This window comes from Anser cygnoides, chromosome 16 (assembly GCF_040182565.1).
Source record: "Anser cygnoides isolate HZ-2024a breed goose chromosome 16, Taihu_goose_T2T_genome, whole genome shotgun sequence".
In the NCBI taxonomy this organism is placed as follows: Eukaryota; Metazoa; Chordata; class Aves; order Anseriformes; family Anatidae; genus Anser; species Anser cygnoides.
Window position 1 is genome coordinate 729,567 of NC_089888.1, and position 13,357 is coordinate 742,923.

A 13,357-nucleotide genomic window follows, 5' to 3' on the forward strand; every position below is an offset into this window, starting at 1 on the left:
TGGGCTCTGCAGAAAGCCCAAGGCAGCAGGGGGGCTCTGCCCTGCCCAGCCCTGCCCCACAGACTGCTGCCTCCCCGCCTCGCTGCACCCCCTCGTGCACCCGTCGTGAGCCCAAGAGCTGTGGCACCTGGGACCCCAGAAATTTTGCATCTGGCGCTCATCCGTGGTACAAGAGACATCTCCTGGGCATGGCTGCTGCTGGGCAGAGCTCTGGGGCTGGGGTCGGGAGGTGTGCGGGCACCCCTCAGTCCTCGATTCCGTCCCCCCTCGGCCCCGTTGTGGCCACCCAAGCTGAGGTGAGGGCCTCTTGGCCAGCCCCTGGGTGTGAGGTGACTTGGGATTTTCTTGCAGGAGGCAAAAAGACGTAACTTTAGCCCTTGTTGTGCCCCAAGGCTGTTCCACTGGTAATGCTACAACCAGTGCCTTGGATGGGTCTGGGTCGTGCTGGTGGCAGCTATCAGGGTGCAGCAGGGGCCCCGCGGGGCAGGACAGGGGCAGCCTTTGCTGGGTAGAGGGCAAAGCAACCGGGCAGGGCAAAAAGCAAACAACTGCCCCATAAACTCAGCCAGCAGCAGGGAGCCGAAGCCAGCGGCTCGTCTGTGCCCCGGGTGGCTGCTGCTGTGGGGAGGGGCTGCGTGCCCCTGGCACGGGGCTGGGGCCGTTACCTCCTGGTCCTTGCCGGCCTTCCCTGCTGCTTTGGGAGCGGGGCAGCGGCCAAGCAGGAAGCACCAGGCTGAGGGGATGCCCCGTGTGGGCTGCAAAAGCGGATCTGCATCCTGCTTCGTCCGCAGTTCCCCTTTTGGTGTGGATATAAAGGCGGTGTGGGCAGAGAGAGCCAGGCAGCAGCACGGCAGCGTCGGGCAGCCAGGATGGGAGTGCGGAGCCTTTTGGTGGCCAGCACGGTGCTGGCTTTGGGCCTGGCGCTCACTGGGGCCACCAACCCTGGCTTTGTGGTCAGGATCACCCAGGCAGGCTTGGACTACGGTGGGTTCGGCTCCTGATCTCCCTCTTCTCTTGCAGGTGCTGGCGGCGGAGGCGCAGAGCCGGGTGCTCGTGCAGCTCCAGGGCAGGACAGGGACAGCCTCGGCCATGCGTGCCAAAGGCAGCATCGCCCTGATGTCCCCATCTGCCCCTGCCGCTGTCTCCATCGAGTCCGTGCAGAGCAGCCAGACCCTGCGGGGGGCTGGGGGGCTGCGCTCAGGTGCCGATGGGGGAGACCCCGGCTCGAGGAGGCACAGGGCTGGTGGGGCAGGACGGTCCCGTGCTCATGGCACGCATCCAGGCAGCCGAGCCTGAGCCCCGGGGGAGCGAGCTGCGGTGGAGGGAGGCGGTGGGGAGGTGCCAGGAGGGAGGTGACGGAGATGGATGGGCTCTGTGTTGGGTTTATTGAGGCAGGCAGGGCCCCGGCTCCAGCGGAGCGCTGTTATGGATTGAAATACGCTATGTGAGAAACAGCTCATTTACCCAGCGGCTTTGCTAGCTGTCAGGAGAGGAGGACGTGACTCCCCTTCCCAGATGGATCCAGGCCACCGGTGTTTCCTTTAACCCTTTTGCCATGCGCCTGTTGCACGCTCCTGGCTCCCTTGGGAGGCCCGTGACCATGATGCTGTCCCTTTGCCCCCGCAGCCAAGCAGCAGGGGGTTGCTATGTTGGAGAAGGAGCTGGCCCAGCTGAAGCTGCAAGACATCTCAGGCGATTCCCGAATCCGGATCTTGGGGAAGGTGCGCTACGAGATCTCCAGGTGAGCTCTGCCAGTGGCTTGGAGCGACTTGCTGCCCTCCCGGCCCCTGCGGGGAGCCTGGAGGGCCTCGGGAGAGCAGGGGGCCCCGGAGCAGTGAGGGCTGTCCTCTGCCCTGCAGCTCCCAAAATGTTGGCCCTGTCCTCGGTGAAGGGATGCCTCCCCTCAGGAACCCACCTAGCATGAGCCCAGGCTGCGGGGTCCCGGGGTCCCAGCTCCTTGCCACCCCCTTGCAGCTCTCCTCCCGCTGCTGCCCTGGGTTTCCAGCACTGAGGAGCTGCTCTCACGGTGCCACAGGGACCGTGCTCCCAAAGGCACCGCTCTGCCCACGCAGTGCTGTTCCTTGGCAGGATGGGAGCTGGGGATGCTGCCGGCACGGTGCCTTCACTCCTGCCCTCCCCAGCTGGGCACCCAGTGTGAGGCACCCCCTCTCACATGCTTTATTTTATTTTATTTTATTTTATTTTATTTTATTTTATTTTATTTTATTTTATTTTATTTTATTTTATTTTATTTTTTATATGTTAGGTTGAACCTTCGCAATTTCCAGTTGCCGCACTCGCAGATTTCCCTGGTCCCCAACGAGGGCCTGCAAGTCTCCATCTCCAACGCCTTTGCTGAGCTGGACGGGAACTGGCGTGTGAAGCTGCGCTTCCTGTGGGTACTCGGCTGTCCCTGCGCACAGCCCCTTCCCTGGCTCAGGCCCCTCACTCTGCATTTCCCTCCCCGGATCTGGGCAGGCTTTTTTCCCTCCTCTGCCTCCCTCATGGTTTGGGCAGCTCTTGCTTTGTTACCTGCAGATGTCCTGACCCCCCCAGCTGGGCTGCAGCTGCTTTAGTCCCACCCCGGGGGAGCACCGCAAGGTCCCTCTCCCCATGCCAGGGCACCCGCAGCTGGCCAGGCAGCGGTCATGCTTCTCGCAAATGGTCGGGGAGATAACGTGAGCGCCATCTCCCCTCATCCCCTTTCTTGTCCTCCCTCTCCCTGCAGCCGGCAACGTGGGTCATTCAACCTGAAGCTGTCGCATGTCTACATCAAGACCATCCTGAAGCTGGGCAGAGATGCCTCTGGGAAGCCAACAGTTGATATCTCTGCCTGCAGCACCAGTATCTCCAATGTCCGCGTACGCTTTTCAGGCAAATTGAGGTAACATCACCGTGAAGGCCTAGAAATCCTGCGTGTTAGCCCAGCTGAGATGGGAAGGTGGCTGCCAGGCACAGTAGGTGCTTGAATCTGCTCTGAGTTTGTCCTGCTGTGGTTGCACATTTAAGGGAGAAGTTCTGGGGCAGTCACGAGACTTGTATGCATGTTGTTTACGAGCAGGTTTGTTTGCAAATGTAAACCCTGAGTCAAAGCTTGACTCCAGCCTGGCATGGGAATGGCATTCCCCAGTGTCCCACAGCTCCGGCGTCTCCCTTTCCTGCACAAATACTTCTGCAGCATCCTCTGAGATAGAGCAAAATTGACTCCCTCTCTGTTTTTCTCTGCAGTTGGCTTTACAACCTCTTCCGTAGAACCATTGAGTCCAAATTGAAGAAAAACTTGGAAGGCAAGGTACGTGAAAGAAGCTCGGTAGAGCTCCAGGCTTTCTGGTGATCTGTAGCCCTCACTTGTAGCAGCCGTTTCAAGGGCTCAGGTCACACCGACGGATTTAAGCAGGGCCAGAGCGTGCGGGCACATTGCTGATTTGGTGGAAGCTGTGAGGAATGGGCACATGCTAAGTGCAGCCCCATAGCAGCATGTGGCTCGGGCTGGATTCTAAACCTGCAGCGTTTGCCAAAGCCCAGTATAATTGGTTCCCAATTAACAAATACTTCTCTTTCCATGTGGTCAGTTAATTAGATCTTATGCCTCGGCCAAACTCATTGTAGCAGAGGAAACCCGCTCAGAGCCGCCCTTTAAATGGCCTGCACTCATCCGTGCTTTTGGGAGCAATAGGTTAGAAATCCTCTTCTCTGGATTTCAGCTGCTTGCCGTCTTGTTGTAATGGGGTGCACCAGGGAAGCCCTGGTACCTTCAGCCCTGTACAAAAGCCTACGTGCGGGAGACTCACGTCAAGACATGGAAACAAGCTGTTAGCAATAATTACTACAAGGCTCGCTGGCATGAGCTGCAACCTCCCCGGCCGTGAACCTTGCTCGGGAAGGAGGCAGTTGGAGAGCAGGCAAATCCCACCCTGCCGCAGGTCGGGTCCTGGCCGCGGCGCATTTGGCTCTGGCCGACGCCATCTCGTGCTGCCTGGGGCCACCTGGAGCCCTGGCAGCAGATGGGCTGGCAGCAGGAGCGAGGCTGGGGCCGGGCAGAAAGGCTTTCATGCTGCGGTATCTCCTGCAAGGAGGCAGCTGGGGAATCTGCCCCGGCAGCCCGGCCGAGCCCCTTCGCCAGACACGCGTTTCTCCAGGGGCTTTCTCCCTGCTCGAGATGGAGCAGAGGAGAGGCCAGGGCTGGGAGTGCTGCAGGACCCTGCTCAGCCCTGTCCCTGCCCCGATCTTGCTCCAGCCACCTGTGGGCACCTGCAGCTCTTGCTGCGGGGCTGGGCAGCGCCCTGCCCCAGGGGCCAGGAGGGACCTGGGGGTCCAGCACCCGCAGACAAATACGGACTTGATGATCTCTGTAGGTCCCTTCCAAGTGAACTGTTCCGTCCTGCTCTATTCTATGATTCTGCGATTCTGTTCTACTAGGCAGGGGGACAAGCAGCTTACCAGCAGGCCTCTGCTGGTAAAGTCATGCCCAAGGCTCCGTCCCTCCTCTTCCTCCCGGCAGTGCAGCCAGCCACCGGGTGTTGCCAGCGCGGCCGCTGCTCCTCCAGAGCTCCGCGTCTCGCTGTCAGCTGCTGCCAGCTGGCTGCCCGGTCAGGCAGATGACGGCCTCATCCTGCATGGGGGTTCTTGTGCCAGTATGGCGTTGGAAGAGAGCAGGCTTTTGCAAAGAATACAAACAGCACTGGGCAGCAGAGCACGTGCCCGAGGCTTCCGCACGGGGCTGTGTGCCCCAGCAGAGCCAGGCTGCTGAGCTCCCTTGCCTTTGTTTCCCCAGGTCTGCGGAAGCCTGAGTAGCTCTGTCAGAAGATTCCTACAGCCTTACCTCCAGACCGTACCAGGTACCGCGCGAGCACTGCACGGGGCTTGGGGAGATTTCTTCCTAGCATTTCCTGGCCACGGGGATGGTGTTTTACCTTGTGCCCACTCCATTTCTTTGTATTTCCGCACACGTGCCGGGAGCTGGGGAGCACCACACAGCAGAGTTGTCACCATGCACTCAGTCCTCCCACAGGGAGAGACGGTGCCGAGATGGGGCACCCGCACGCAGCCTCCCTGAGCCGTGCCCCAGGGCTGGTGGAGCGCGGGCTGCCTCGGCAAGGGGACCCGGATGGCGTCCAGGAATTAGTTTGCGTGGCTGAGAAACAGAGTGAAGAGGAAAATGCAACTTTTATTTCTAAACAGAAGCAGACGCATGTGAAACTGCTGTTGTGCTGTTGTACCAGGAAGCCGGGGCAAGGCTCTGCCCAGGCGTCAGCGGAGGCAAGCTGCTCCTGGCTCTCGCTCACCCTCTGCCCCGTGTCTTGCAGTCACAGCCAAGATAGATACCACGGTCGGGATCGATTACTCCTTGACAGCACCCCCGGTTGCCACTGCCCAGTTCCTCAATGCGGACCTGAAGGTGAGAGGCTGCCCGCGGGGAGCTCAGTGTGGCTGATGCCATTGCAGGGCGCAGGAGGGAGGCGGGGGTCAGTCACCGCCTGCAAATGCCGTTCCCCAGCGTGGCTGAGCCCCACCAGCCCTGCTTCACCCACTCCCGTCCTTCCAGGGCGAATGCTTCTCCCTGGCACAGCACACCGCCATCCCCTTCACGCCGCCAGCGCTGGCCTTTCCTCCCGATCACAGCCGCATGGTTTACTTCGGGGTCTCCAGCTACTTCTTCAACACCGCCAGCTTCGCCTACCACACGGCTGGGGCACTGGTCTTTGAAATCACAGACTCCATGGTAAGGAGGCGAGGTGGGATGGGTCAGCGGCTGGCAGACTCGCAGGGCTCCTCTGCGCCGTGTTCTCCTCCACACTTCCCCATGGAGCTGCGCTGGGCGCAGAGCAGGGGCTGAGATGTCCTTGCTGCACGCTCGAGGTGCACGAGGGGCTGATCCTGCCCCAGCGCCGCGCTGCGTTGCCGGGCAGTAACCGTGCTCCTCCCGCAGATCCCGAAGGACATCGAATTCCGTTTGAACACCTCCACCTTCGCGGCCTTCCTTCCCCAGGTGAGCCCCAGCCCTGCCCGGCACAGGCTCTGTGCAAGGCGGCCCCCCAGAGAGCTCAGCCCCACGTTCCCAGCGAGGGGGAGCCGCAGCGGGGCCGTGCTCTGGGTGCTGCATCCCTGCACCCCGTGGGCTGCTGGCATGGGAAGGAGCTCGGCAGCAGCAGGCTGCAGAGCCACGGGAGGTTTTGTGCTGCGGTTCCTCCCCTCTCCCTGCTCCTTTGCAGCTGGACGAGATGTACCCCAACATGCCGATGAAGTTCAGGCTGTCCACTCCCTCCGCCCCGTTCCTGAGCATCGGACCAGACGGGGTCTCGCTCCAGCCTGTTGTGGACATCCAGGCTTACGCCATCTATCCCAACGGCAGCCTGGCCCCCCTCTTCCTCCTCAGCTTGGTGAGTTGGGGTCCAGGGCTGCCGTGGTGCCCCGTGAGCGCTGCCTGCACCTCAGTGAGCAAAGGTGGGAGCTCCCGAGCTGTGCAGCACCCTCCCGTCGTGTTTGGCGATCCTGGGCCATCCGTGCCGTGCTCCTGCTGAGAGGTGCCTCCTGAAAGCAGCCCAGTCGGGTACATGGAGCACCCCAGCACAAATACCCGAGCTCACAAACGCCGGTTTTCACGCTGGGTGCGATTGGGGCCCTGACTGCAGGGCGGTCTGGCTGCCTTTGGGCTGCTCTGAGCCGTTCCCCCTGCGCCCGTTTCGGGGCGAGCTGGGTGGGCACTGCCAGAGCTCTGCCTCTTTCCCCAGACAGGCAACGTGTCTGCCACCGCCGACGTGAGGTCCGGCCGCATGGTTGGGAGCCTGGCCCTGGGCAGGTGAGCTGCAGGTCCCGGTGAAGCTGCTGCTGAGGGGGGTGCCGGGGATGGGGACCTGGGGCAGAGGGGATGAGCTGCGGCTGGAGGGAGCGGGACAGGCACTGCCACTGCAAAGCACCGCTTCTCTCCGCACAGGATGAAGCTCACGCTGAAGCATTCAGATGTTGGCACTGGCAGTTTCGAGGTAAGCTGTCCCTGACCACGACCAGAGACCCCAGCATGGAGGTGGGAGCCTGCCAGGTGCTGAGGAAGGGACTCACCCCCTCGCACGCACCACCAAGGGATGCTGACCCCACGGGCATCTCCCGTACCAGCCTGTGAGACTGGGCGAGGGAGCAGAGCCGGCCACTATCCCCTTTTTCACCCCTATGCTTCCTACTCCACCAGCATGGCACAGACAAAACCGCAGGTCTCTGGTGATGTGCGCACCCATCCCAGCTTCTCCTTTATTTTACTCTTCCTAATTATCCTCTGGGATCTGGTCACCTGCTCTCCCACAGACTAAGGCTCTTTTCCTTCTCCCTCTCTCTGCATCTCCAGGTGGAAACGGTGCAGTCAATAACGAACATAGTTGCCTCCAGTATCCTGCTCCCACGTCTTAATGGTAATAACCTGCTGAGGGGAATGGGGCTGCCGGAACAGACACCAGTCAGGTCACTCTGTCAGGGCAGGCCCAGTTTGTTAACTGAGCCCCTGCTGCCAGGCCTGCTCAGAAGGTAAAACCTGCAGAGAGGAGGCAGCAGCAGCAGCGCCTGGCGTGTCTGGGGTTGGCAGAGGAGGGCTGCGGGTAACCGAGTGCGGGAGCCTCTCCGCACTGTGACACGCATCCAGAAGTGAACGCAATGGAAAAAATGAGCCTGACACACATCCTAATGCGTTCCAGACCCTCTCCCCCGCCCGCTGCTTCTCATTACAGCTGAACAAATCAGCCCAGAGCGGGGCCGGAGGCTGCCAGGGGCCCCAGGGGCACAGCACAACGTGAAGCCCCCAGACCTTAGTGTAGCCTGGAGGAGCTCCCTCTGCCTTCCCAGGGCCTGGGGGGGCAAAGGAAGGGCCGGGGGTAGGAAGTGGCCTCAGCTTTGCACAGCCCCTTGCTCCCTCTTGCTTCTCGTTCCAACACAGCCGTGTGTGTTTTCTTTTCCAGAGAGATTAGGTAAGGGCTTCCCTCTGCCACTGCCAGCCCAAGTACAGCTCTCCGACCTCCTCGTGCAGTTTCATGAGGTGAGTGGAGGGTCCGGAGCCTGTCCTGCCACTCGCCCCCGAGAGGCGGGGGTCAGGCGAGGTGCCCCGAGAAGGGGGATGAAGCAAATTTCATGCACAGCGGTGGCTCAGGCAGGGCTGCGTTCTGCAGATTTTAAGACCGGGGCCTGACTTTCCCACGACGCTTTTTATAGTCAGCAGAGCTCCGGGGCAGCTCAGCCGCGAGCCTGACGGGGCTCTGCGTGTGGCGGCTGAGTAGCTGCAGCCCAGGACGCGGCTGCGTGCGGTGGGACCCAGGCAGGAGGGAGGAATCCTGCGCGTTGGGAGGCCTGGGGAGGCCCCGGAGGAGTGCCACTGACTGGATGCTGGATGTTTATGGCGGGGTGTGGCTGTGAAACGTCTTCGGAGCCCCTCCGGAGCTAAAATTAGCCAGCAAGGATGGCAGAAGCACAATGCCCACGCTCCCTCCCCAAAGCGGGCGGGTGATGAGCAGGGCCGGCTCCAGCAGCAAAGCAGCTGCAAGGACGCATCGCAGACTTCCTCTCTCCTTCTCCTAGAATTTCCTGCTGTTTGGAGCAAACGTTCACTACCAGCCCAGGCAAGGCAGATAGATGACCAAGGCGACCTTCAGCACCGACAACGCCCCCCTCTCGCCCGCCCCGTGCCGCCCCTCCGAGGGGACCCGCTTCCCATCCCGCGCCCCTGGCTCCCAACCCCGGCTCCCCCCCGCCGTCCCCGCCGCCGAGACAGCGAACGAACGGTTCTGCCAGGACGTGACTCATCGGCCGCCCCAGCCCGAGCAGCCAGAGGACAAACCGCAGACGCGCAGGCGAGGGCCAGAAGCGCCCGAGGGGCCGAGCCCCGCGGCCCGGGCTGGGCTGAGGGGGCCACGGGCTGCGGGGGTCCCCGCCCACCCCAGGTCGCCGCTGCTGCGGGTCCTGGGCCCTCTCCTGCCCCGGCCCCGAGGAGCCACCGACCACCAGCTGCTGGGGCCGACAGAGCCGAGGCTCGGGCCGAGGCCTGGCGGCGGCGGCTCCCCTCCTGCACGTGCTTCACCTTCACCGAGCGCTTCCCCGCGGTGCTGTACAAAGCCTTGCTCAGCCGGGGGGCTTCCAGCGCCCTCGCGGAGGCTGCGCCCCGCTCTGAGCCTCTCTATAAAATACCACATGGAAATCACTCGTGTCACCGCGTTGTTATAGCCCCCTTCGCGCACCTTCCAGCGGGGCGGAGAGGTGGCCGGGAGGGCCTTTCAGGACACCCTCGTGCCCCTCGCCTGACAGCACAGCGCGGACAAGCCCGCTCCTCCCTTCATTGCTCCTGTCCCGGGGGGGAACCGCAGGGGCCGGGCCAGCCCCGCCGGAACGGTGCCGGCGCGGAACGCGGGGCCGCGGGGCGGGGACGCGGCGGGGCCGCTGCTGGCGGCGCGCACCGGGGCCGCTCGGCTCGGCCCGGCCCGGCCCCCGCCGCCTCCGCCCCGTCCCGGCCCCGTCCCCGGCCCCGGTCCCCGGTCCCGGTCCCGGTCCCGGTCCCCGGTCCCCGATCCGGCCCCGGCTCCCCGCCGGGCTCGGCCATGCCGGGCTGGGGCCGCGTGCTGCGGGCGGCCGGGCGCCTCCGCTCGGTCGCCGCCAGCCCCGGGGCCGCCCGCGGAGCGAGCCGCGGGCCCGGCGAGCGGCCGGGGGGGCGCGGGGCCGCGCTGCCCGCGGGGCCGGACCTGCGGCACTTCCTGAGAGCCGCCGCCGTGCCGCCGCCCGCCGGGGAGCCGCGGCCCGAGCCGGAGCGGGGCGCTGCCGCCGGGCCCGGCACAGGTCGGTGCCGCCGGGCCCTGCCCTGCCCTGCCCTGCCCTGCCCTGCCCTGCCCGGCCCGGCCCGGCCCTGCCAGCACCGCCGGCCCCGGGCCCTTGCGGCCCTGGCAGCCAGGCCGAGGCCAGCCCGGAGCTCCGGTGGGGCTCTCGGCGGAAGAGCTGCGGGGCTGCGGGCCCTGAGAGCGGCCCCGGCGCGAGGAGGAGGCCAGCTCGGCGGCCGCACGCTCGCTGCTGCGTCCCCGCTCCACGGAGATGCGCAGGGCAGCGGCCTGCGCCGTGCCTCCCGGGACGCCCCGGGTGCCAGCAGCAGCTGGGGCAGAGCTCCCAGGCCGCAGCGCCCGGAGGAGAGGGGCGTTCGTTGCGCCCAGTGCTGGGGCTGAGCAGCGCAGTAGCTTCGGCCTCTCCGCAAGCCACCGTCCAGGCCTCTGGTGCTGGAACGACGTGCTCGGAGGCACTCGGGTTTCCCAGTGCCGCTAGCAGAGCCTGCTTTAATTTTGGCTTGCCTTTTCTGTATAGCCTGGAAGGGAAAGCATCTTTTTTGTATAGGCTGGAAGGGAAAGCGCCTTTTCTGTATAGCCTGGAAGGGAAAGCGCCTTTTCTGCGGCTCGCCTGTTGCGGGACTGCAGCTTCCTTCCCGTGGAGGAGATCACAGAAGGAGCTTGTAAACGGGAGATTGATTCAGGGCAGACATCTGCGTCACCCCCATCTCTGTCTTTGTTGCAGTGTACCTGGAGACCTATGGCTGCCAGATGAACGTCAACGACACTGAGATCGCTTGGGCTATCCTGCAAAAGAACGGCTACACGAGGACAAAGGACGTGGATGAGGTGAGGTGCCTCGGCAGCTCTTCTGTAAAGCAGGCCTGGGAGAGCTTCACACCGCCACCGAGTCCCAGGTTTTATCTTGAGTGCCGTCCCACAGGGTGGTGGGATTTGTGCAGTATGAGTTGTGTGCGGTGAAGGAAACTACTGAACAAGCCTGCTAGAAAGCTGCAGGGTTTTTGTTTTGTTCTGTTTTCCTTTAAACTGCTGGGTTCCCTCTCAGCTGGGGGGGGACTGAACGCAGAAAAGAAATCAGAAAGAGAAGCCTGGTCCCGCTGAGCCACGGGGCTGCTCCATGCCACGGGCAGCCCCCAGCCCGGCCGTTCCCCCCGCAGCCGCAGGGGGGTCTCTGAGGGGTGGGGGGTGCAGGCTGCGGTCCGGAGGGGCGAGGGCGTGCACGCTGCCAGCAGCCCTGTCCCAAACCCGCTGACACCCCAATGCCGTCCCCCGAGACCCCACGCTGCCCTCCCCGTCCTGCCTGGCTGCCACTCGCTGCGGGGAAGGTGCCGAGCCCGTGGAGACTGGGGGGCACTGGTGGACCCGCAGCCAGGGGAAAGTGGGGCGTCAGAGCGGGGACAGCCCCGCTGCCAGGGGGGGCAATCTCATCGCCCTCATCAAAACCCAGCCGCAAGGTGGATTGCTACGGGACGGATCCACTGAATAAACAGAGCCACTTTCCTGCCAATGGAATAAAAACGCACAGAACTTCCTAAAGCAGCAGGGACGGTGTCGGCCAAAGCCAGGAGAAAAGTATTGACTGATGGAGGCACCAGACACAGCCCGGGTTGCGCTGAGGGATATTTTGGCCTCGAACGCCTAGAAATGTTTTTGTTAAGTGTCACAAAGCACTTCATCACCGCGAGAGGTTTTTGGGGTAAACACGGCGCAGCAGCTTTGTGTTCGTGCGAGAGGCTGAGGCGAGCCTGGCCAGGGAGTGATTAGAAATCAAAAAGGAACCAATTAGCCCACTTCCCTCCACCAGCTGCAAGGGAGTGCAGGAATGAAACAAAAGGCGTGAGGGAGCATAAGGAGATTTACATTTGCAAAGCTATTTCCATTTTAATAAGCCAAAGTGCTGTTAAATAGAGATTGATATTTCTCCCCAAATACCCATATTTTCCAGAAGTGGTTTATACCAACACGGCGAGCCGGGCTTTGGTGTTTTGGTGCAGGGAAGTTGTTTAACTCACACCCAACGCCACAGGGTGACTCCGCTCCCTCTCCTCTCCCCAGCTCAGGAGGGAGCGAGCTTTGAACGCTCGGGCCGGCAGTGAACAACAGCTCCTCTCCCTCTTCCGCAGCTCCCCATCAGCGAGCTTGGCAGGGCAGGACGCAAACGCTCACCCACAGCCCCGGCACGGAGGAGCCGGAGGCCGGCGCTCAACGCAGCATCGCCCGGGAGCCCGAGGCAACGGCGCGTGCGGCTGCGGCGACGGACGGACGGACGGCCCGGGGGGGATGCGCCGCACGTCCCTGTGCCCGCGAGGCCGGCACGGCTCGGGCAGCGGCACCCGCTTGGTGCACCCCAAGCTTTGCAGGGACGTTGAAGCCCTCGGGCCCCGCGCACGCCTCGCCCCGAGCCCGCTGCCACCCGACGCCTCCGCGCTCGGTGCCAGCCTCGTGCTCGGGCGCGCGGGGCGCGGGCAGCAGGTGCTCGGGGCAGCGGCAGCGTAAAGGATAGGAAAGCAGAAGGCATTACCATGCTTAATGGGAAGTGGCAGAGGGCCCGGGGGAGACCGCGGCAACAACTGTCCCTTCCCTCTTCCTTCCTCGGGGCCCGAGCGCTGCCTTATTGCCCGCGGCTGGCCCGCCGCGCTCCGCCGCTCCGCTGCGGCTTCTCCCCGGCTGGTGGCTCCTCGACGAGGTCCCGGTGCCCCGCGACGAGGTCCCGGTGCCCCGCGGGCGCTGCGGGGCTGCCGCCACCCCCGGCCCCATCGGCGCGCCCGGGCCGCCGGCCGGGCAGGCTCCCTCCCAGCGGCCGCGTCAATGTGGGAAAAAAAAACAGAAAGAAAGAAAAGAAGAAGAAAAAGAGCGAGCCCCGCTGGCGGGGGAGGAGAGGGTGGGCGGAGGGGAGGAGAGGGAGGGGAGCGGAGGAGAGGGGAGGGAAGGGAAAGGAAGGGGGGCGCAGCGGGGGCTGCCCGTGGGACGCGGCGCTCGGTGGATCCGGCTGCCAGCGCTGCCCGGCCACGGGGCGCCGAGTGGGGTGGCCCTGGGGTGGCCGTTGGGTGGCCGTTGGGTGGCCCTGGGGTGGCCGTGCCGTGGCCGTGGGACGCCCACAGTCCCGGTGCGGAGCTGTCGCGGTGCCAGCCCCGACGAGCGAAGGTGCCCACGGGGGCCACGCTCCCACCCGCTCCGCTCCCCCCCCCCGAGCCCCCACTGCGGGGCTGCGCTGCCCGGGGCTGCTCCGTGCCCAGCTCGGGGGGCAGCGGGGCTGCAAAGCCCCCGGCCAGCCCCGTGCCCGGCTGCGTCCCGCTGCCCATCGCCGTCCTTCCCAGCACCAGGGACCTGCAAAAGTCTGGCGTGTGCACGTGCGTGCGTACAGCGCGTGTGTGCGAGTGTTCGTACGTGCAGGCGTACGCCGGTTGTGGTGGATTTCCCCTTTTTAAATTAATACGGGCCGGTGTCTGCCAAAGAGAGCACTTCGCAGAACTCCGAGTTTTTATTTCTGGATTGGCCCAAAGGTAGAGCAGAAGCAAAGTGCCTTTGACAGCTCTTTGGGATGATTCAGCCATGGA

The 13,357-nt window shown here is 63.9% G+C and overlaps 2 protein-coding genes across 3 annotated transcripts; both read left to right on the plus strand.

The window, feature by feature from the left end:
- Positions 1-803: 803 nt before the first annotated feature.
- On the plus strand, positions 804-9,175 carry LOC106047130 (bactericidal permeability-increasing protein-like). The gene is made up of 15 exons (XM_066978027.1): positions 804-984; positions 1,627-1,741; positions 2,267-2,395; positions 2,729-2,884; positions 3,229-3,292; positions 4,775-4,838; positions 5,307-5,398; positions 5,546-5,722; positions 5,930-5,989; positions 6,213-6,380; positions 6,732-6,799; positions 6,935-6,983; positions 7,340-7,403; positions 7,944-8,020; positions 8,557-9,175. Exons 1-15 carry the CDS (start codon positions 870-872, stop codon positions 8,608-8,610), a joined length of 1,452 nt encoding a protein of 483 aa, XP_066834128.1. The 5' UTR covers positions 804-869; the 3' UTR covers positions 8,611-9,175.
- A 152-nt stretch (positions 9,176-9,327) lies between these two features.
- LOC136786469 (mitochondrial tRNA methylthiotransferase CDK5RAP1-like) lies at positions 9,328-13,261 on the plus strand. Of its 2 annotated transcripts, none has more exons than XM_066978029.1 (3): positions 9,328-9,804; positions 10,525-10,628; positions 11,856-13,261. In XM_066978029.1, exons 1-3 carry the CDS (start codon positions 9,570-9,572, stop codon positions 12,294-12,296), a joined length of 780 nt encoding a protein of 259 aa, XP_066834130.1. In that variant the 5' UTR covers positions 9,328-9,569; the 3' UTR covers positions 12,297-13,261. The 2 variants fall into 2 exon arrangements, with proteins under 2 accessions (XP_066834130.1, XP_066834131.1); XM_066978030.1 differs by having other exon boundaries at positions 11,924-13,261.
- Positions 13,262-13,357: the final 96 nt, after the last annotated feature.